This window comes from Solanum stenotomum, chromosome 3, assembly GCF_019186545.1.
Source record: "Solanum stenotomum isolate F172 chromosome 3, ASM1918654v1, whole genome shotgun sequence".
NCBI lineage: Eukaryota > Viridiplantae > Streptophyta > Magnoliopsida > Solanales > Solanaceae > Solanum > Solanum stenotomum.
In genome coordinates, this window is record NC_064284.1 from 2,147,416 (window position 1) to 2,171,484 (window position 24,069).

At 30.9% G+C, this 24,069-nt stretch overlaps 2 protein-coding genes across 2 annotated transcripts in view; both read right to left on the minus strand.

Moving 5' to 3' along the window:
• The window catches only part of LOC125857688 (NADP-dependent malic enzyme, chloroplastic-like), a 9,699-nt gene extending 8,227 nt beyond the window's left edge, over positions 1-1,472 (minus strand). The window contains exons 1-4 of the mRNA XM_049537300.1: positions 1,337-1,472; positions 914-1,188; positions 269-389; positions 56-154 (exon numbers count right to left, since the gene is read on the minus strand). Of these exons, the coding sequence (XP_049393257.1) occupies positions 56-154; positions 269-389; positions 914-1,188; positions 1,337-1,366 (525 nt within the window). The 5' untranslated portion in view covers positions 1,367-1,472. The remainder of the gene's footprint in view (positions 1-55; positions 155-268; positions 390-913; positions 1,189-1,336) is intronic.
• A 1,342-nt stretch (positions 1,473-2,814) lies between these two features.
• On the minus strand, positions 2,815-12,333 carry LOC125857739 (ABC transporter G family member 35-like). Its single transcript, XM_049537366.1, has 21 exons — positions 11,761-12,333; positions 10,275-10,569; positions 10,021-10,180; positions 9,859-9,935; positions 9,706-9,759; positions 9,271-9,361; positions 7,984-8,285; positions 7,148-7,746; positions 6,779-6,939; positions 6,504-6,613; positions 6,217-6,370; positions 5,977-6,132; positions 5,721-5,896; positions 5,259-5,591; positions 4,885-5,175; positions 4,693-4,776; positions 4,455-4,588; positions 4,149-4,376; positions 3,867-4,038; positions 3,503-3,757; positions 2,815-3,415 (listed from the first exon to the last, which is right to left on the minus strand). The coding sequence occupies exons 1-21, from the start codon at positions 12,156-12,158 to the stop codon at positions 3,143-3,145; spliced, it is 4,503 nt and encodes a 1,500-aa protein (XP_049393323.1). The 5' UTR covers positions 12,159-12,333; the 3' UTR covers positions 2,815-3,142.
• Positions 12,334-24,069: the final 11,736 nt, after the last annotated feature.

The following is a 24,069-nucleotide window of genomic DNA, read 5'->3' on the forward strand; positions in this document are numbered from 1 at the left end:
ATTACAATACTAAAGTATAACTTTAACAGAAAGCAGCAACTAATCATCAGCATTACATAGATACATTATGTGCTACTACCTGAAGATCCATCATGGCCATGTACCTTTGCAGTGGTACATCATACTGACGCAGATTGTTCATCAATTTCTTAACCTGACAGAAGAAGTGACACAACAATGCAGTTAAATAGAGAGCTTACATTTGGTCAGGAAGAGGAAGACTGGAAGAGACATAATTAAGGCTATGCAAAAACACAACATGGACAACCTGAAGCTCATGATTAAAAACCACAGGAGGAAGAAGACCACGTAAATAGTGGGAATCCCTTTCTTTCTCGCTGAAAGCTAACCCTTTGTTGTAGTGTGGATTACGCAACAATGAGTATCCGCTGCTCACCAAAGAACAGAATCATGTTCATAATGGATACAAATGAAGAAACACTTCTCAGGTTCACCAATGATGCTCATTTTCTTTTAACATCAAAAAATTAAGGAGATCAACAAGTATCCCATTCTATTACATCATTTTCAGGTGAGCTTAAATGGAAAGATACAATTTTAAACTAATATATAAAGACACCAGGAGAAAAACAATCAATCAAGTGGCATTATAAAAATGAAAATAATAAGAACCGACCAGAACAAAAAAATATAATCATTTTTTAACAGATTCATATGATTAGTGACAAAAAGCAACACAAATTGAAAAACCAAATTTCAGAAACCAGGGTGTGTTCAGTATAAAAGCTTTTCAATTTTCTCATGTTCGATTGGTCATATATTTTGAAAAACATTTTCTCGAAAATAAATTACTATTGATTTGTGTCCACTCCGCACTAGACAAGATGATGTGGAATTTTAATAGAGAGCATAGAAAATATCGAAACAAAACGTAAAAATCGAATCTTTTCACCTAGCAACAGAGAAGTTCCAAGGAGTAATAGTTTGATCTTCAGTGGCACTATCCTCGCCGTACACATCGCCGACTCCACCAGTGACCGTCGATTTAGAATCTTTCTCTATAACTGGAGAATTTTCCTTCATCTCCTTCAAAGTATTTTCCATTAAAACACTCACATTCCGGTCTGCCGGTCTTCCATTTGGGGTCACAGAGGCCACCACCATAGGAAAAGACACCTTTTTCGGGGACTGAATTAAACATCTTGAAACCCCAGATAGCGAATCGCTCTGCAAAAACAAAAATCTGATCAGACAAACATTTGCAAGAGTAATCTGGAAAATGGAAGATTCAAAGAAATTCATCATAAAATTTGATCAAGAATTCCACGATTTAGAGCTAACAAGAAATGGGGTTTGGGCTAAGAATGTTATTTACCGAAAAATTGGTTCCATTCAATGAGAACATTGTGATTTGTGAGAGAAGAAGAAGAAGAAATACAGAGTAATTTGTTTTTGTTGAGGAAAGGGAAAAGAGAGAAAGAGTGTTAAATACTAGAAAAATCTGCTTATGAGGGCTTGCTTATTCTAAGAAAATGCGGCGACAAGACCGTGTAAATTTCATAAGAAAAATGACAAAAATTATTCCCACGTTTGAGTAGCTTCAAAGTGATTGTATACTACTCTATCCGTTTTAATTTGTTTGTCCTAATCACATATTATTTTATCTATTTTTTTTTTATAAAAAACAATGACATATTTAAAATTATGAAATTAAAGAACATTTTAATACATTTTTCATATTTTTAATTTAAAACACAATTTATTTATTTTTAAGATTCATGATAAAACAAAATTAGATAAATAAAGTAAAATAAAGGGAGTATATTTTTGAGCAATTTTAATTTTTAAAGTTTGTCAAAAATAAGTATATTTTGTTAGTGTCAAATTTTGTTATATTTAATGTGGATTATGAACACAAAAATTTAACATGAACTTGTATAGATAAGTTAATTTTTTAAAATATATCACATTATTTAAGTGTTTTATCAAAATATAATTGAAATGTCTAAATAAAATTTAATCTCACAAGTTTAAAGGGGAATAAATTAGGCTAATGGAAATTGAAAGGTGACGTGTGAACTGTGACGCATCTAAAGTGATTTATGGAAAGAAGGAAATTCCACTGGCAGAGTCTTCATGGTAATACAAGGAACCTGTCTTTATCTTTGGACCTAATATTTCGCATTATGGTAAGATGCTTTTGTGATAGACGCAAATTCATAATTTAACAGTTTATGAATTTCTATAAATCTAAAATTATAAAAAAATATTTGTTACAAGTGTCCAAGTATTTGAACCCTTGTCAAGGGGACAACAAAATTTTAAGTGGTTAAATACTTCATTCTGTCACTTTTACTTGTCTCATTTTGACTTGGCACACTCATTAAGAAAACGAGTATTGATATATGTAGTTTATCAAACTATCACTATTAAATGATGTTTCGTATTAAGTCTTGAAAAATGATTTGAAGAAAGAGTATTAACTAATGAGGGTAAACATGAAAAAATATCATTGTCTTTTCTTGATATGTCAAAAGTGACAAGTAAAAGTGAACGATGGGAGTAGTAAATTTCTCAATATAAACATAGTTATTTCACATAGTTATCTTTTCTTGATTTTAATTTTTGTCAATAAAAAAAAGTAACTTTCTGAGATAATAATTACTCCTAATTGAGTGATCATCCGATAAATCAACTACCGAAATGTTGGCAAGTAGAACACCTCAACAATAAGGAAAAAGAAAGGATTGTGCATGTCTGTTTGGGTGTGGATTAGTAATTGTATTATCAAAATACCAACTTTGTGGATGCTGATTTTTCCTGTGAACATTATGTATTACACACTCCATGAAGTAGAGAAAAAATAATCTTAATTGCATATAAGCATCAGTAATTTACAATTACATTTTGCCCTGTGGAAGCATAGTCATTGCTTACATTTTTGTGCTATTCTGAGGAGACTACACTTGAATCTTACAAGAATGAATATTCCTCAGTGCTATAGAAATAGTTATCTGCAAAACTCCTAAATACAAACACATACTAAAGATCCTAGACCTAGAGGTGTATGAACCTTTTTATGTCTCTTAAAGATAATATATAACAATTGCCACATTCTTTTGTGAAGAAAAGAGGTGGCTTCAGGCAATATGTACAAGCTTTTGTAACTATCCATGTCTATCTATCTTGTTTGGAAGTTCAATGTCTTAATAGCGTAAGAGTACATAAAGGCAAAAAAGACTGCAAAACCAACCAAAACCACAGCAACTGGTGCCATGAAGTCTGGATTGTATCCGAAATGATCTTTAATGTAGTCCTTAATCATAGGGTTTGGAGACATATTTGGGACTGTGATAGTAGCCTCCACATCACCATACTGTGATACAATGCAACCATAAACAGTCCATGCAACTGGACAGATCCAGTAATACCATATCCACCACTTGGGAATTCTCTGAGATTTTAATGAGAAATATTAGTATTGTTGTTATGTGCAAGATTATTTATATGTTTGAATGCTTGTAAAGAACATTTGACTTACTGGTCTGGGAATGAAGAAACCGGAGAAAAGATTGAAGAGAGCATAGAATGCTGCAGCAAAGATCGCAGCTACTTGGTGGTTCGGTGTGATGGAAACAGTCATCATTCCATAGTATGTCCAGTATAGGAAGGAGAAGAAGGTTACAAAAAAGAACCAGAAGAATTTAGCCGCCGTCCACTCAAAGCCGATCATAGCATACACTATGAGAGTATAGTATGTTGTTTGGATGAGTACGTATGGTATTTCTGCAATTACCTGCAAGCCAAATGTATTACATCAATTACTGAGAATGAATAAGAAAATGTCCTGTAAAAAAGATATGACTGCTTAATATGTTGTTATAATTTAGTTGGATGATGCTTACCTGTGCCATAGCATATGGTAATGCTGAATACATCCCAGCAGCCCTTTCTCTATAAAAGACGGTTCTTTCAACGGCTACAATTGGTTGTACAGTCGAACAATTATTGATTCCAACAAACAGTACAGCTGCATACATTGCCCCGATGACTATCATTAGATCACTGCTACTCCCTCTGTAACACAGAAAAAAACAGACTTATGGAGTTAGTAACGACCTTTTAGATTGTTGGTTTAAAAAAACCCCTTGAAATCTGTGGGTTAATTTTAGATAAGAGGTAGATACATTTTACTGCCAACGTTCCAGAAAATTGTCCCTATCATTAGCGCTGCAGCCAGACTAAAGAAGAATCTGACAAGGTTATAGTCTGGACTTCTCCAGTAAGTCCACCATTGTTTCCATAAGCAGGACTTGAACTGGCCCCATGTGGGCTGGGAATATTGTGTGGTAAAGTTGAGGTCTTTGGCTCCAGGAGGAGGTGTGCTCAAATCATTGACAAGAGCCTTGTTTCGTCTGCATGAAGCAACATACTTCATTAGTTTTTTTTCAAATGTGCCAAAGACATTTTGCAGTTCACTCATTTTTACTTACTGATGCAAAGCTGATGATCTGTAGTATTCAGCAAAATCCATTCCTAGTCGAGTTTCTGTGGAAATTGAACTTGCCTCTAGCATCCAGGTAGCTGGATTATACTTCTCTTTAATTTTTTGAACTCCTGGAATTGCCTGCATTAGATAGTTGAATTAGTGCACTTTCCTTTGACACTCATAAGCAAAATATGAGGTGGTTCTTAGTTATTTGAATGTATAGTTCAAGAATCAGTAAGTACCTCGAAATACTCAATAATTTTCTGAGAATGTCGACCTAATGGGCCTGCATAGATTACTTGTCCACCTCTTTTCATAAGAAGCAGCTGATGTGCAGAAGAAAACACATATTAGAGAAAGGGGGCTTACAGAGCTAAGAGACCTTTCTTTTTCAGACTGGATGGTGTGGAAGTTAAGAAAATCACTTATTTTACCTCATCAAATGCTTCAAATATATCGATACTTGGTTGATGTATTGTGCAGACGACAGTTCTCCCTGTGTCTACTGTGTTTCTCACAGTTCTCATAACAATAGCTGCTGCTCTTGCATCAAGACCAGAAGTCGGTTCATCCATGAATATAATTGAAGGATTTGCAACAAGCTCTACTGCAATAGTCAATCTTTTTCTTTGTTCTGTTGACAAACCAGTAACTCCTGGTAGACCTACAATTGCATCCTTGAGATTGTCTAGCTCAACCAGATCCATTACTTCATCCACAAAAACCTGGAAAAAGGTTTTCAAAGAAAAACTCAGTATTTTTCCTGTAAAATTGTTACATTATAACATAAGGAGGAGTTACTCCATACCATCTTATCTTCATTTCTGACTTCTTTTGGGAGCCTGAGGAAAGCCGAAAATAACAAAGATTCATGGATAGTTACTTGCGGTGAGTGTATATCAGTTTGTTCACAATATCCTGAAACTCTGGCAAATGTTTCTTGATTCTTTGGAAATCCGGATATTCTTACATCACCTTCAATGTAGCCTCCAGTCTTACGTCCAGCTAGAACATCCATGAGTGTAGTCTTTCCTGCTCCACTGACTCCCATCAGTGCTGTCAATACGCCTGGCCTAAATGCACCAGTTACTTCGCGAAGCAATTGAAGTCTGTCCTCTGTTACTCCTTGGTCCCTCATTTCCTGAAAAAATCATTAAGTAGGTTCAAGTTCAATCATAGAATACTCCCTGATAAGGAGATTGAAGAGCTACAATGGTGATAAATTATCAAACTAATTAGGTGAAAATGAGTGGAAGGATACGAATCTTACTGGTGGCATGTCAACAAAGTAGCTCACATCCTCGAAGGACATTGCCAGTGGGGTAAATGGCAGAATCATTCCTTTCTTTGCTGCAACACCATTTGCAGCCTCAAGATTTGCATCTTCATTTCTATGGAGACCAGTAGAGCCGGTACGACTGCTCATTCGTCGGATTTCCATTTCTCCTGCAAGAGAATAATTTTATTGTAAGCGTTACTTGTTTTTTCCTAAACATATTCTGTGATTGATGGGCTAAAGATCATACTTGTTCTGTTTCCATCTGCTGCAGATAAGGATCGAGGGAGATCATCTCTCTTCGACCTGTTGACTCTAAGTCTAGGGGGGTCCCTACTTTCTTCTTGATCAGCTTCCATATCCCTGGCCTGCTCTTTGGATAATATAGCTTGTGGCTTGTTTAGAGCTGATAGGGTGACAAAAGATCTAATAAGTTTAGAGAATGCACTGAATAGAAAATCCCATTATACTTTGAGGAGTGAATACTTACGGCTGAGATACATAAGAACAACGGTGAAAAGAACGTTGAAGAGAATTGTGAACCCCAGAAGAGCAGCAGCACCAATCCAAAACCATCTTTTTTCAGCAAAAACGTCAAAGTTTCTCATCACTTGCACACCCAATCTAGTAATTCCATCTGAGGCCTGTGAATGGATTATATATGGTTATGAACTTCGATAAATCACATTGTTTCTCTCTGGAGTAGTCTCATGTTTCACTTGATAATATGGTCAAGAGAGGTGGTAAAGGACAAGGAGAAGGTAGAAGCGAACTTACAGGTCTGTTCATCCACCTTGGAGCAAACATTTCATTTACAGTGAAGGCGTTGAACCCGTAGGATAGAGGTGAAACCCAAAATCCCCATCGCCACCAGTCTGGAATTGAACCTGTTACAATTAAGCCAGAACTTTGTCAGTGATTAAAACTTGTAAACAATCCCCTAAAAAGAATTAAGCATTTATATTACTATTTTCTGGCTGCAATTTTTTTACTCGGTAACAAATAGAAAACAAATGGTGTTATCTTCTACATGTTAATGTTCTTGAACTTACCTCTAGGCAGGATGAAACCACCCAATAGGAACACAAGAAGGAGCGTGAGTGCTCCACCAGTATTTGCAATAATCATAGTCCTACAAACTCCTGCAGTGAGCCTAAATAATCCAGCAGCCATTTGTTGGATCAGAAAAACCAACAGTGATTGCTTGAAGAACCTGGGCAAGGGATAATAGCAGTAAAGTCAAATTCAATACTCCGTCAAGGTACGCAAATTTCTCATGTCAATCTACCAAAGCATCTATTTAACTATTTTGTAGTGTTGCGCGCTTGGCTTGTCTTTTAAGATAAGTTGTACATTTGACATCTTTTTCTGAGATTCAAATATACAAATTGAAATGTACTTTGAAATGATTATTGAATTACCTGCTAGCTTCGGGGGCAAAACCAATGGTATAATATGTCATGACCATCCACACAATAGTCTCAAGCACAGAAATTGGAACCTTTAGGAGCACAGTTGGTAAAGTGAAAGTCCAAGGTGGATGGAAAAGAAGGTCCCTATGCTTGTAGAAAACAGGAAGCCTTTGTATGATGAGTGAGAGTTCAGAGAAACCATTGAACATATTGATGACCATTCCAAATATGAGGGCACCGACATAGACACCACCGTCATCTTCAGTTACATGGTGCATTTTGGTCCTCAAGAACACAGTTGATGCAATGAGTGCGACGATAACTATTTGAACAGTCTTGAAAATGTAAACAAAAGAGTTCCTCTTGATCAAAAGCCATTCTTTATCAAAGTTTGTCTTAAGAAGCTCTAATGTAGGGACAGTGTACTTCTTGAATATTAAAGCAGCTGGGTGACTTCTTGTTTTGTCATAAGGAACTGATAGCTCATTTTCTATACGTAAGCCAACATGGAAGCGCTTGAATCTCTTTGCAAATTCAGTTACTGATATGTACTGGTATGGCTTATGTTTATTCACCCAGTACTGCTCTTGATCCTTCTTTGATGTAACCTATGCAACAAATTACATGTCAGATTATGTTGCAAATACAAAATGGGATTCAAATATGCAGTACAACGTAATTTGTTATAGCAGATTGTCTGTTTTATTTTTCAAGTTAACAATTCCTTTTATTATGAGCTATGTTGCTCGAAACCTTCAAAAATGTTGTTGCACCCATGTGGCATAATTCAAAAAGACATATCTTTTGGATGATCCGACATACACCCAAAGTCATTTGATGATTACCTCTTGCAAGAAATCAGCAGTGCCTTTTCTTTCTGGACATTTAAAACCACATGTTTCGAAGAATTCGAGTACATGTTCACGTGGGCCTTGGTAAACAATCTGGCCTTCAGATAAGAGAATGATATCGTCAAAAAGATCGAATGTCTCAGGAGCAGGCTGGAGGAGAGACATCAAGATGGTGGCCTCTGTAAGATGTACAATCTGCTGTAAGCATTTCACAATCTGAAATGTAGTTGAGCTATCCAGTCCAGTAGATATCTCGTCCATAAATAGTGTTTTTGTTGGCCCAACAATCATCTCCCCTGCATCATCAAGCCCATTATTCTTCTTCCGAGTTTTTGTTATGAGACAACAATTAATCAAAGCAATAATAAAATAAGATTGTTGATAAATGTGTTGATGAGATTAAAAGTGATATTATAAACAAGTTTATTTTGTTTTAAAAGAAAAATGATAAAAACTTTTGATACTAAAAGAGAACTTTCGACCGTACCAAGCAGACTTAGTTTTTTTTTTTTCTTGTAATAACATATTAAGATACTTTTCAACTTATTTATCTTATTAAACACGTTTTATTTGCGTATATCACTCTATGCGACGCCTATACGCTTTGTATATAGACAAAGTTGTCTTAATTACTCTCTGTCCCATTTTTATTTCTTTGTGCGTTCATTAAAGAATAATAAAATTAAGTATAAAAAGAAAACTTTCTTAATGTTAAGGATATAGAGTAATTGATTTTTTTTAAAAAAGGATATGGAGTAATTGAAAAGAATTGTCAATTTTAATCTTGAATTCCTAAAACGACAACTAAATTGAAATAACTTTCTAAAGCCAAACAACAGTGAAAATAAGGCAACGGGAGTAAGACACTATTTTTATTTTAGAAGGTAATATAGTCCAATGATGTTAGGTGAAGTAGCCATTTTGGTGGTCACCCAACGAAAAATTAAAGTGCATTAAAATTATAAAGTAGCACAGAGCTATGTGAGAGGTGTGGTTGGTAGTCTTACTCCTTTCATATTATTAAGTCAACAGTATCATTATTTGGTTAAAGTAAGCTTTATGAAAAATGAGTACTCCGTATTATTTTTCATTATAAAATTGATTATTGCAAAAATATTAAAATTTTAAAAATCACGGAAGGACATGTGTTTAAACAAGTTATATAACTATCGTTGCAATTGGTATAATTTAATTTGTTATAACAAGTTATTAACATATATTTTCCAGATGGAGTTTGTTTATTTGTTATTGCAGATAATTTAAGGTGGTAAAGAATTGAACCTGTAGTGACACGCTTCTTCTGGCCACCAGAAATGCCACGTATCATTTCATCCCCAACAATTGTGTCCCGACACACATCAAGCCCCAAAATCTGCACAGTTTTTCTTTTAGTTCAGCAACTAATGCTACGTTGTGTTTGTTTACCTAACAAATTAAAATTTCTACTACACCACAAATAATAAGTTCCTAAAAAATCTTTATTTCTTTTCAAATCTCAAAGGAATCTGTACATCTGAACAAAAGAGTCGGTGAGTAGAGAAATTTGACCTACAGAAAATGATTTTAGTTATAGAAAAGGTGGGAGGAAAAAGGAAAGTGGTTCGTTCAGACACATCAACACCAAATATTTTCAAAAGTCAATTATAAGTTGTAAGTAAATGCCCACTTCCTATAAAGAAATTAATAAGTGGCTGGTAGGGTCTCAGTCTCACTTACCCTGAGGGTGTAATCAGTGATAAGGCTGCTTTCAAGTCCCTCCACAGCAGTTGCCTAAATTAAACATTAAAAGGAACATCACAATGTTAGTAAATATTAAAACAAGAAAATGTATCATAGTTACTTATAAGTAGCTAATAAGAGGTCAATTACCTTCATGAAAAGATCAATTTCAGCCTCCGGGAAGATTCCAGCATCTCTTTCTCTCCTTGCAAGCTCCGTTAGAAGTTCTACGAATTTAAATATATAGCTTATATTAAATAATTATAAAAACAATTAATCGAAAATAATGCGATAAGTGGAAAATTGAAGTACCATAACGAGAGCCAACTCCTTGGCATCTAGCAGAGAAATCAAGAGTTTCTTTAACAGTCATTTCAGCAACATGAACATCATTTTGACTAATGTATGCTGATGTTTTCTGGGGTACAAATTCCTTTAGCCCGTGCCCATTGTATGTGATTTCTCCTTTAACCTGTTCCATAATTAACATGCTCGTATAATGTTTTACTGAGTATGTTATCGTTGTTCCTTGTAACATGTGAATTAGTATGAGAAGTGTAACTGACCTTTAAGCTAGGGTCTAATTTTCCAGCCAAAGCCAAGAGAAGGGTGGTTTTCCCAGAAGATGGTGGACCTAATAGAAGGGTCATCCTAGAGGGCTTAATTATTCCAGAAGCATCTTTAAGAATGGTAAGTTTAGTTTTCTCAGCCAAATTAAGTCCAACACAACTCAAAGCTGATTCTGCAATGTTTCTGGCAGCGTTAGGCAGCGAGGGAAGAGCTCTGTCGCCGATATGGCAATCAGCTTCTATTGTTAAATGTTCGTAACGAACTTCTACTGTAGGAAGGGTAATTCCAACTCTGCAACCATTGAATATAAGATAAGTTACCTGCTATAACAGATTTATTGAATTACAGTTAACAATGGATATAAGTTAATTTTATATTATTATATAAGTGGACCTGTTCTAAAATTAGTTCATAAAGTAGTTGAACGAAGTTTTTTGGTTTCGATTGTTTGTCACATAATACACGTAGGGTGGAGAGAACGTTTTGGGCATTAAGATAGTTTTGACTTTTGCTACGGATTTATGTGATTAACTTTTATTTTTAAAATGGTTATGAAAAGCTGCACGACAAGGTCCGCCCGTTTCTACTTTTAACTTTTCCTTTGTTTTCACTTCAACATAAAATCCAACCTTTTTTATTATTATTATTATATTAGAGTGGGCAAGGAATCAAATTTCATGAAAGTTCAGATAGTCAATCAACTAAGTTACTAAGATTTTCTAGATAAAATCGAACTAATTCCCTATAATTTAACATGGATTGAATTTGTTAGTGGATAGAGCGGTTCAACTACACTGTTTTGGATTTGTTAAGTTCTAAATAATAGTAAAGCATTTTGGCTTTACATGAGTTCAAAAGACAAAAAGAAAAAGAAAGTGTTTGGTAAGAGCAAGTTGCATATTGTGAATTTGTGATGCATACGCACATGTATATGATTTGAAATAGTGCTCACGATAAGATATTGAAGAATAAAATGTGTACATGATCATTTGTAGTCGTTGTATACTTGACTTATTCTTATAATAATTACACCTAAGACACTTCAATAACAAAAATGTTTACACCAACTCATCCCACCCACATAAGAAACATTATTACCCAACATAAAACTCTCTTGCTACAATTACAAATTTATAATCATGATCCCTTCACCAACATATATAGCACACGCAATGATGGGGTTTAATTAAATTCCTAACATAAAAAATCATGTTATGAATAATAAGTTGAAAACAAAATCCTCTATAAATTTATAAGTTTGAAATTAAATTTATATAACATAAACTTATTCAACTTGATATTATTTTATCTCATCTTTCGGATAGAATAAATTAGTAAGATCTCAGGACTACAATTCTGAAATAATTTGGTCCACGAACTAAACGATACCTTAGTATAGTGATCAAAACGTTATTCAAAAAGTATGAATTCATTAGAATTTTTGGCTCTGCAAGTAAAATTTCATTAATACTATTAACTTACTTGTCGATTCGATTTCTGAACTTTCTGAGAAACTTTTCATTATCTTCCTCTGCAACTCTGAAAAAACGATCAATAAACTCTTGGCGTTCATTGATTCCCAGATTCCGAACATCAACCTCCTTATGAACAACTTTTCTATTCCCTTGATTCTCACTCTCGGCGAACGATTTAAGTACCGTCTTTCTCAATCGATCGTAAGTCGGCAATCTCTCTAACGCAGCCCATGTGAGTGCTTCTTCATCTTCTTCTCCACGAGTACTTCTTCTACTCGGCATTGGATTGAACACATCTTCTACCATCCAACTTGCTCTGCTTCTGCTTCTACTCATCGTTCTGCTCAAACTACTCCTACTACTCCCCAACCTCCTCGGTCCCCCATTTACTTTCTCACCTTCCATTTTCGCCCGATTTAACACTAATTTAACGCTCGATTCCAGAAATTAACAATTAGAATACACAAAAACAGAGCAGAGAAACGATATTTTTCATACGGAAATAAATTCTGAGCTCGTATGATGGAGACGATTTTCTGTTTTCCAACTGAGTTTTCTTTTTGTAACAGAAAGGGTCTCACGCTCTTCTGGTTGTGAAGAATGGGCGTATGAGTCCAGAAAAGTTAGTGGATATTTATATTAAAATAGGGGGACAGGTGACAAAAGTTGGGTGGTACATATTTCCGCCATTTCATATCAACGAATTTCTATTTCACATTAACTGAATTATTAAGAAATACTCTTAAGTAAATTTATGAGTCAATGCATACTATTAACGGATTTTAGGTGATCTTGTGAGCCAATTTGTATCTACTAAGGAATATTAATTACATTTGTGAGTCGATACATATTATTGAATTTGTGAGTCAATGCATATCTATTAACGAATATTAAGTGGCTTTATGAGTCAATGTATACCTATTAAGAAAGAAATGACACAATTTAAATCATAGTTTTCACTATTATTTTTTTGTTTATTCTCAAGTTATTCTAATTAAAAGTAGTAGTACAATTTATCTCTCATACCTATTAAGAAAAAAGGACACAATTTAAATCATATTTTCCTATATTGTTCTTTTATTGATTCTCAAGTTATTTTAATTAAAAGTAATACAATTTATCACTTTAAAAAAATATAAAACTTCAGTAAAGAGAAGGGTAAATATAAAAAAAAAGTTCAAACATTCATCCTGAAGTTTGACCAATTTAATTCTTTTGAACAAAAGAAGCCTAAAAATTCACCTAAATATTTCTTTTAGAAAAACAATCACTTAAATGAAATAAAGGGAGTACTTTACTATTGTATTTATTTTTCTTTTGATATTTTATTTTTGAAAAAATCATACCATATACACATTTAAGAGATAATATTACGGATTTAAACATATTTTTAAAAAATTCTTACTTATAACAGTTTATTTACGGGTTATAACATATTAATTAAATTTAAGTTTATTTAAAAATCAATTACAATTTAATTTATTAAATGATTAATCTCTTTATATTTTTATATTATTAATAGTTAATTAATTTGATTGCAGTTCCTTTTTTAAAACATAAATTATCAGTTACACAAATTTAGGGATTTACATTGATTAGAGTTCCTTGATTACCGTTACACTCCAAATCTCCCATATGTTAATCCCACCACCCCACGCCTATCCAATACTACACGCCACCACCCCACGCCTATCCAATACTACACGCCATCACCCCACGCCTATCCAATACTACACGCCACCACCCCACTACCCCACATTCATAATCGTCCCTCCCATCTTTCTCACCACCCCACCGCCCCAACTTCACAATCACCCCTCTCGTTTCGTTTCTCATCATCATGTCGAAGGAAACCATTGTAACGCCTCGAAAGAGTCCTCTATTAGTTGAAGGAACTTCTACGGATGAAGTACATGCTCCAACTTTTAACATATTGACTCAAATCCCGCCGCCAAAAAATGTTGAAACTCCGGCAAAGGGTGGTTCCTCTCACTTGAAGGATCAAAAGGAGAAAAAAATGAAGCAAAGAAAAAGGTGAGTTCGGCAAATCAAAAGGGAAAGAAGAGGAAGGGAAAAATTGTAGAAACCTCTTCTGATTCTAATTTTGTTAGTGAAATAAAAAAGAAAAAAAAGCAACAAATGTAGAAGGAATAAAAAATTCCAATATCCAAAAAAGGCAAAAAAATTGTTAGGGTAAATACTATATTTAATTTATTTTCACATTATTCATATGATGCATGTGCCTCAACAAGAAGATAGTATGTATTTCTATGCTTTACTGATTTCATCAGAAAAGTTAACTTAATTTATTTCTTAAAATGATTTTTTTAAAAAAAAAATTCTAGTGATTATGGTTTGTATACATGTCTATTTGCTGAATACATAGTAATGGTGTTTTTGATATGCGTTCTATTGATATCGATGTAAAGTACCATCGTCAAAGGTATGCCGGCATTATGAAAAACAAAGAATGAGGATGGCGCGATCAGTGAGAGTGAAGTAACTGGCACGGTTACTAGCAAATTTGATGGACCTCGCATAGCAAAAGAACATGCTCCGAATACTAGCAATTATCCTACACCAAGACCACAAATATTTTTTTTGAGATAGTTGATTGCACCTTCTACTTTTTAAATTTACATGTTTTTTTTTTTAACTTTTGAACAATATTTTTGTGTTTCGGTATTTGATGATATATAATATCCACTATTTTATTCTACTAAAATACTATCTACATATGAATTACTGATTGACTATTATAATTTCAGGATTTTAGTAATATACAGACTGCATACCAATTGGATTCAACATTTAAACTTACTGATATTACTGTGTATTACTAACTAGAAACAAAAAGAATACCAATTTATAGTTCATGAACCAACTTTGTCTTATAATTGGTATCCAAACTGTACACTCATGACATCCAAATTCATTCATGATTGATTTTTTTTTACTTCATATTCTAACACAAAAAAAATAAAAAATGAATGAAGTTGGTATCCAACCTGTATAAATACCTTGAAGATATGATTATGTCAATATAAAATAGTGATCATTGTATTTTGTAACAACCTCAATTACATCTTATTTTATATTTATTCAAGTTGGACACCTAATGAATACCAAATTATTACTAATTGTAAATTATATTCTCTTAACAAACATGGATTAAGTACTTTAAAGATGTATGAAATTGGTATACAATTTGTATAAATACTGGAAGAAACGAATCTGACAATCTAAAACAACGATCATTAACTTTTGCACGAACATTAATTACATCTTGTTTTATTTTGATTTAGAGTAGAACACCAGTTCGATACCAAATTAATACTCATGTAAACTTATATTAAATAATATCAACTGCTATTAGGATACCAAATGTATACCATAATTACCTTATATAATTATCACTAATATGAACACTATCTTATATATTAAACTGGAATGAATTTTATTTCCAGCAGTATGCAATTTGTATGATTAATGAATGAATCTTGTATAAAACATGAACAATATATTAAACACTTAGCTGTAATGCATTTCATACAAATTTTGTTTCATATCAAAACAAAACATGAGTCTAAAAGATAAAATAAAATATATATTTTTATATATTTTATACTAACATGTGGATATCGATCACTAACTATATATTTTATCTCTATATCATTAATATTAACATCTATCATAAGCTGCGATTTTATCGCACTTACTAGACCACTATACAGACTAGAAGATTCATAGATAATTCCCTCCATCTGAAAATCAACATATTTCCCTGTTTCATTAAAAAAAAAATAGTTAGTCTTACATACTACAGAGCAATTATAAATATGCAGTATTTATATTAACTTTTCATACCAAAGATAATACAAATTTAATCCACAACTTCATTCTACTCACACAAAAATTACACACACATTACTTATTCATACAAATATCATTCAGACTGTATACCAGAATTCATACATAAAACAGATTTCATAAAAAAATAACATTTCACATTTCATACCAACTTAATACACATTTCATACAAATAATCATACTTCTTACTCATTTTTTTTTTTACACAATACTGATTAATTTTTCATACCCATTTCATTCTACTCACACAAAATTACACACAATCGTCATTACCTATTCATACAAATATCATTTCCAAACAGTATACAAGAGTTCATACCATAAAACACATTATATAAAACATTTCACATTTCATACCGACTTAATACACTTTTTATACAAATCATCATACTTCTTACTCAAATTTTTACACAAAAATAAATATATTTTTCATACCAATATCATTCCAGTTACTCTACCAAATTCATTTCAGCTTATACATTTTATTTATATTTTCAGAAAAAAAAACAGTAATCCATATATTAATTTAAATCTGCATACCGAATTCATCTCATTATTATTATCAAATTGACTAAAGAAATTTCGGTTTCATAACAATGTTACAACAAATTTCATAATTTTTTTTCTACAAATTTCATAACTTTACAACGATAAAACTATTAATATTCTATACATTTATAATCAAATCATTCATAGATTAAGCCAATTTCGCACGAAATCATGGTATAGTCAGTATACAAAATAACTAAAAAAAAAAACAAAAACGTACCAACAAAATCATAGAATGTCATTAATTACAGTTTCACATAAATTAGTACGTATTATGAACTAAATGGATGGTTTATACAAAAAACATCACAACTTAAATATAGTAAACAGAAATAAAATTACAAAATGTGCTTTACAGTTTCATTGCTTTTTTTTTTTTTGTTTTTTTTTACATTTTAGTAATATACAAATACAAACAATAAATCATAAACAATATTAACATGAAGGATCCCATCTTCCACCATATTTAATTAATATAGATAAGGAGTCGTCCATCACAATAAAATGAAGATTTTTCAAACAAAAAAAATTGAATTTACTTGTCACTGGCAAGAATTCGGGAAAAAAAATGAAGAGAGAAACGTTGAAGAAAATGAATAAAATCAATTTTTTTAATTAATTTTTACAAATTAGAGTGAATTAAGGAAGATAAATAGTCCTAATCAGTTTGAATCTCCTTAATTTATGCTAATTAAAAATTATCGTCAATCAATTCAAATTTAATTAATACTCCTATTTCCGGGTTTTTTTTATTCAAAATCGTTTTATTTTCCTTTTTTATCTTTTTATTTTTTTCAAAACAGATTTTTACAATTACTTTTAAAAAAAAATTAATAAAATGTTACAACCTGAAATTTTTTAATGTTACAACTTGAAAGTTATATTCTACTGCTACAACTTGAAAATATTAGTCTCATATTTGTCATTTATAAAATTTTCATTTCTCCATTTCTTAATTTTATTGATTACATCTTTCCACTTGCTAATGTTGAAATTATACGTAGATTATATCAGAGGATAAAATGGATGAGTTAGATTGAATTTGGACAAGTTAAAATGTATGAGTTAAAATTACTTGTGCATAAAGTAAGTTATTGTTGATTACTAACATATTTGAACTTTAAAATACAATGAATAAAGCAAAGAAGAATAACAAATGATAATTTACAAGTATGAGCATGAGGATACACAAATTTTAATCTACATTATATTGTTATCACAAAATACCAAAAAAAAAAAATGTATTTGAGCTATTAGATACCTAAAAATAAAATACGAGCTCTGCAAAATTTTAGGTCGAGTTATAATGGTAAATTAAAATTTCTAAATTTTTCCTAATTTTGATGTTAGTTTTTCCAAATTCAAATCTCGATCCACCATTGAATATAACTCACTATATAATTAAAAAAAAAAAAATGGAGGGGGGAAATGACACATCATTGTCACATCAGTTCAACTATTCCACAAATATCTAGTTTGTCATAACTATAATTTTAAACTAGAGATAATTACAAATAAAATAAAATAAACTAAAATTATGTTACATTTAAAATGACAATCCGGCAACAATCAATTAGGTAATAAGTACTAATTACTATCTATATATACCTCAATAATATATTTTTTATGACGCTATCTTTCATGATTCATTTTTTTTTATAGAATACTCTTTTTTTAATGGATGTCAATTTGGTGGTCTTGAAATTATTATTAACAATAATATAGTACAACTAGCAATTTTAAAGAGCAAAACTGCCCTATTTTTTGAATTCAAACATGAAGGCATCGTCAGCCTGAAAAAAGATGCTTCACTGTACAGGGCTTTTGAGTTGGTGATGGTCAAATTAAAATATATAATTCTATACCTTCTTCCTCGAAATTACGTAATACTAATTCCATGTCACGATTCTTCTACTATATAGACATTAGCTACTACTCCAATTATTGTTTTTTTTTATGTGCATGCATGTTTGTAATTATGTGCATGGTTGTATTATTTTATTTTTTAAAGTATACCTGATTTTGGGATGGATCTAGAGGTTTGACTACAGGTTCGTGTAAATTTAGTAACTTGGTACAAATGTTATATAAAGTGACTTATTAAATATTTAAATATGAATTATTAATATTAATAATAATTTGAGGTGCTTGTAGGAATTGATGATTTTTTAAATAATTAGAGAAAAAACATTTAGAAATTGAAAAAAGACAAGGTACAGGGTGCATGCGGTTTTCCGGTTCAAATATTAATCTCAGTTGTGAATTACTTACTTTGTTCAGAAAGAAAAAAGATGAATACTTAATTGTATATATGGAGATTAATGGAATCCAGAAGGTGAAAGTAATTTGGGGAACCCACCAAGTTTAGCTACCCTAATTTAATTTTCAGAAATGAAATATTGACTGCTTCAAGGAAAAAGAAAAAGATTGATGTTGTTTGGTATAACAAATCACCAAATTAAATTATTAAAATAAAATGATTTGACAGAGCAAGTTGCTTAAACATATAATATTAATTACGTACGTCAAATGGTATGTTGGCTAAAGCATGCTAAGCTAAAAATAGGAAACTTCTAAGTACGTATCACTTACGAGGAATTCCTAATTTGCATTTAGGGAAGCTAATCAAGATACTTTATGATTAATTAGTCGGAAAATTGGACCAGTACTTCTTTTTATGAAAATTCGATTGACCATGCTGAAAGCAGTACAACGTGGGAAATTAAACCCTCACTAACAAGGTGAGAGTTTCGATATCCAACCAACTGAGCTACGAAGATTCTCCAGATCCCGTTGATATATATTAAGTAATTCAAAAATATATATTTTTAATCGAAGATCATGATGGTTAAAACTTAATGTATATATGCAACAACTTTGGAAATATTTATTAGGTCGATTCATCCATATATAAGGGATGACGGCAAGGGTCCACTATCCATAAGACCAAAACATAAGGAAACGCCCTGCATCTATTGCTGGTAGGGAAAATGACTTGATATACTTAATTTTGTCATTTAGAGCTGATACACCCTTTATTATGAAAGTAACTCATGTATATATATATATCCTTACCAGTTACCGATATACAATTGGCTCATTTGAGTAATAATCAAAGGGAGATCATTCACTTTGTATGAGCATTTCTGACGATCGATAATATGAATCAACACTTTCGCTTCTATTAAGGAGAAATTCGTAAGTCTCCTCCCAAGTAGTTATCAATTGAATTTGTTAAATACGACATATATAAAACCATATATATTATATTCACGTTGCATTAATTTTGCAACTGGATTCTCCTTCCACAACCACCATATGATGACATGCAAACTGCGAATCTAAATTAATAATTTATAGAAATTTTTTGTTGTATATTCAATTGTAATTAGTTGATCATGAGATTATAATACAAAGTTTAGGTGGATAAAAGAAAATAGCTATCATAACGAAGGGAAACAGTACAAGAAACATTACGTTGAATAAACAAAACATAATAATATATTAAATGTAATTTCATAAAGTGAGATTTAATGCAAATTGAGTGTATACAAACGTTATTTATTAAAAATATTTACAAGACATATTTTTTTTATTTGAGATATTATATATAATCATAAAAAAATTATTAAGTACTCAAAAAATATATATAAAAAAGCAAAAAAATGATTAAAACGTAGTAAGAATAGAATAAATTAAATTATGACTCACTCTTTAACCTATTTTAACCAACTTCATTTAAACCCAAATAACTTTTGAGCGGATCATTTATTAAGAAAAAGTTACGTATACATACCATCCAAACAAATAATGCATATCACTTAACCCATTAAATATTTACATTCCGTATAGCCAAAGCTTGCAACAGTATTAACCAATTTTTCTAGATCCCATGAATGTGTCAGATACATATTATTAAATTCGAGTTTTAATTTTCTTTCTTTTCCTTTGAAAAAAAAGGAATTAATAATATCAATAATTTCTTCAGGATCTGAATATTTACTTAGCAAAAGACTATTGTATGATCCTATTATAATTTTTTATCCAAAGTTTTCCAATAATCATATTATATGTTGTTTGAACTTTAATTCAACCATAAAAAGTAAGTGGACGGAAATTAACTTTGACTATCATGAGAAAAATGCAAATTCTCTCTTTTGTTTGATTAATTATTATTGCAAGATATCAATCTGTTCACACTTACTGTAGAGAAATAGTCAAATGGGGAAAATACAATTAACCATATAGTAAGTAGCTGGCATGATTTAGGTATGCTTTGTCTTTTCCAATATTTAATCCTTCTTATACTTTTCCATAAGCTTTTCATGGGCCGGATAAGAAATTATATGATAATTGCTTTATTGACATTTTATTTAAAATAATAATATATTTTATATTTTAAAAATAATTTAAAATTTTCAGTTTCCTTTTTAATGTCATTATTTTATTGCTATAAAAACATATTGAATTTTTTAAGATCACATATTTCAATTATTTTTTTTCTTTCTAATTTAAAATTTTGAGTTCAGCCAAATCAATTCACATATATTTTTTTAAAAAGAAAATGAGGTACCACACACAAAAAAATTACATGTATCAAAATTGGACGTGTACTTTTCGCGTTACTCCTTCCCTATCAATTTATGTGACATATATTATGAAATTTAAGATTTATTTTTAAAAAATTGTGATTTAAAACAAGTTATGTGAATGAAAGTGAAATTCTAAAAAAAAAAATAAAAAAAAAATGTTCAGGATCAATTTTCTTGGAATTCTTTTGAAGATAAATTTTCAAAAATAAAACATTTTCAAAAGCTTATAAAATTTCATAAACAAATAATATTATTTTATTTTTAAAAAAATCTGCTTTCAAAATTAGTGATGAAAGGGTAGCTAAGAAAGTGTTAGATATATTAATTCCAATTTGTATCCAATACAATCCTCTTAATAATAGTTCCCATAAAATATGTATTATAGGTCATACCCTAAGAAAATGTTAGATATATTAATTCCAATTTGTATCCTATAGGACCTATACAATCCTCTTAATAATAGTTCCCATAAATATGTATTATAGGTGCTTAAATGCTCTTAATTACTCCCATTTTAAGTAGAACACCTATTTAAAAGGAATGTAGGATTAAAATTGGAGAGTATATTAACTACTATGTTGGAAAATTATTTTATTTTGTTATATTTTTCCTGATTTAGTCATGAATATTTTGTTTGACAAAATCTCATATAGTTTCTATGTCGCCAACTTGAGAAGTTTTTACTAAATCCACTTTAATTTCCAGGAAAAAGAAAGAAAAGAAGACAAATTGAACACGTTTTTAAATGAACAAACATTTATTGTCGTGTCGTTGTCTCTCTGTGGAAAATACATTTCTGCTGTTGAGTTTATTGGAAAAATCACAATAATTCTTAAGAATATTTTTTTAGTGTAGATGTAGCTTTAAATCAACAATTTTTTAAATATTAATTAGGAACATAAATAAATAATAAAAACCAATAAGAAAAGGAAATCCAGAATACCAATAAAAAGAAAAGAAAGTTTTTATTTCTGTTTTTTGTGTCTTTTTTAAAAAAAATTCAAACAATGTTAGAGTTGTTCTAATATTTGCTCATATATTTTTAAATCTTATATATAAAATATTAAAATGTCGTCTAATATTTAAAATAATTTATAAAAGAAAAAAAATAAAAATATCCCGAATTATTGTAAATGATGTGCAGATACCCGTCATATTTTTGCGACATTGGTGCCCCTTGCCGTCAAAAAACTAGAGCATATATACCCTTCACTCTAACGGATGACTAAATAGGGACACGTGACGCAATCTTATCCGTCGATCTGATATTTAATAAATGTCGAGTCGGTGGATAAAATTATGACACGTGTATGCTCGTTAGTATAAATGGTACATATATGCTCTAGTTTTTGGACGACATGGGCACCAATGTTTCAAAAATATAACGTGAGAGTACTTGCATATCATTTATGNCTGATATTTAATAAATGTCGGGTCGGTGGATAAAATTATGACACGTGTATGCTCGTTAGTATAAATGGTACATATATGCTTTAGTTTTTGGACGACATGGACACCAATGTTTCAAAAATATAACGTGAGAGTACTTGCATATCATTTACGATAATTTAGGGATATATTTATTGTTTTCCCTTTATAAAATCATAGATCATGAACTATATATTTACAAGATGCGATAATATATTTCCTCTTATAGTAAGGAAAGCATTTAAACAAGGGACAAATGTATGCTCGACAACTCAAATCTACATTGTCAAGTAATTAAGGTGTACGAAGTTGGATAAGGTACGATAACCACATGAGTATATGATTTAATTAGAAAAATATTGTTCACCTACCAAATCATATATTAATATAAAAATGAGTGTGAAAAGGCATAAATATGAAGACCCTTTCAACTATATTTTCCAAGTCTCTGTCAAAGGTAGGTAAGTTTGTTTTTTTTAATCATCTTTTTCTTAAATTTATACAAATACTGTGCACTTTGACACTTAACCATCTCATTAATGAGGACCCAATCTTTAGACTAATTTGGATTTTTGTTGGTTGAATTATTGTCAAAAGTATGCTGTTAGTACTCCCTCCGTCCCATTTTATATGTCATTTCTTTCTATAAATAGCTGGATTACAATACTTGTCATTTTATAAAATTTATGCATAAATTACCATATTTTGCCTATTATACCCTGTATAGAATAGTTAATTAATCTTGTCATTTATTAATAAAATTGACTTAAGAAAACATTAAATAAAGGTAGAAGGGTAAAGTTACATCATTTCTTAATGCAAGTGCAAAGTAAAAAGATGACATATAAAATTGGACGGGGGAGTAATAAATATAATCTCTCCCAGGATATTCACTCATTCATGAAGAATTTAAAGAGATTGAATATATATGTATAAATTTACTTATTTAAGTAGTGTAATTTTTTCAAGAAAGATGTCAATTGTTAATAATGATTCTTCTGAATTAGGTTAGCTTCGTCATTCTAGAGTAAGCATTACTCTAATTTCTAAGATTACTGTAATTTTCAGGATTAATGAAAATGTTGAAAGCTATGACTTCGTTAAATTTTCCAACAGCAAAACTGATTTTACTTATATAGTTGTCCTATAGTTTTTGTTGGCCTTTTGGTCTCAGTTTTTTCTCATTTTTCCTTACAAAGTCGCAACTTGTCTTGTTTCTGTTACAACGTCTGTGACTAAGGGTATGTTCCTTATCGAGGAATTTTCAATTTTTTCATGTTCGTTTGTATAAATATTTTGAATAATATTTTCTCTAGGAAAATAAGTTATTTTAAAATATGAAATTTCACAAACGACATTTTATATTGTGTTTTCTCACCCTTCAACGCACCCCATTTTCATCCTCACATCTATATTCCCTACTCCTTTACCGTATCCACACTCTACCTTCCATAATATTTATCTAAACTATATCTTAGAACTGTAATTTTTGCTTACCAAACATGAAAAAACAATTAAAAAATTACTATCTAAAAATACGTTTTTTTCAATACCGAACACACTCCAAATTGGTCAAAGGGGTCCCAATGAAGAAACCTACGATTCGTTGAGCATTGTAGGGTTTCATATTTTTTTTAAAAAAATAATTAGTACTGACGTTGTTTCAATTAGTGTAAATGTCTTTAATTGGGCACAAAATTAAAGTGAGAGAAAAAAATATTTAGAAATTTATGAATCTTATTAAATAATGCTATATAAATTGTAATGGAGGAAGGAATTTTCAAAGTTACTATCAAAAGATACACTATGGTGAAGTGAATGAAGTTATTCCTTCCTTAATCGAAGATCTTAAATTCGAGCCGTGTATATAGAAAAAA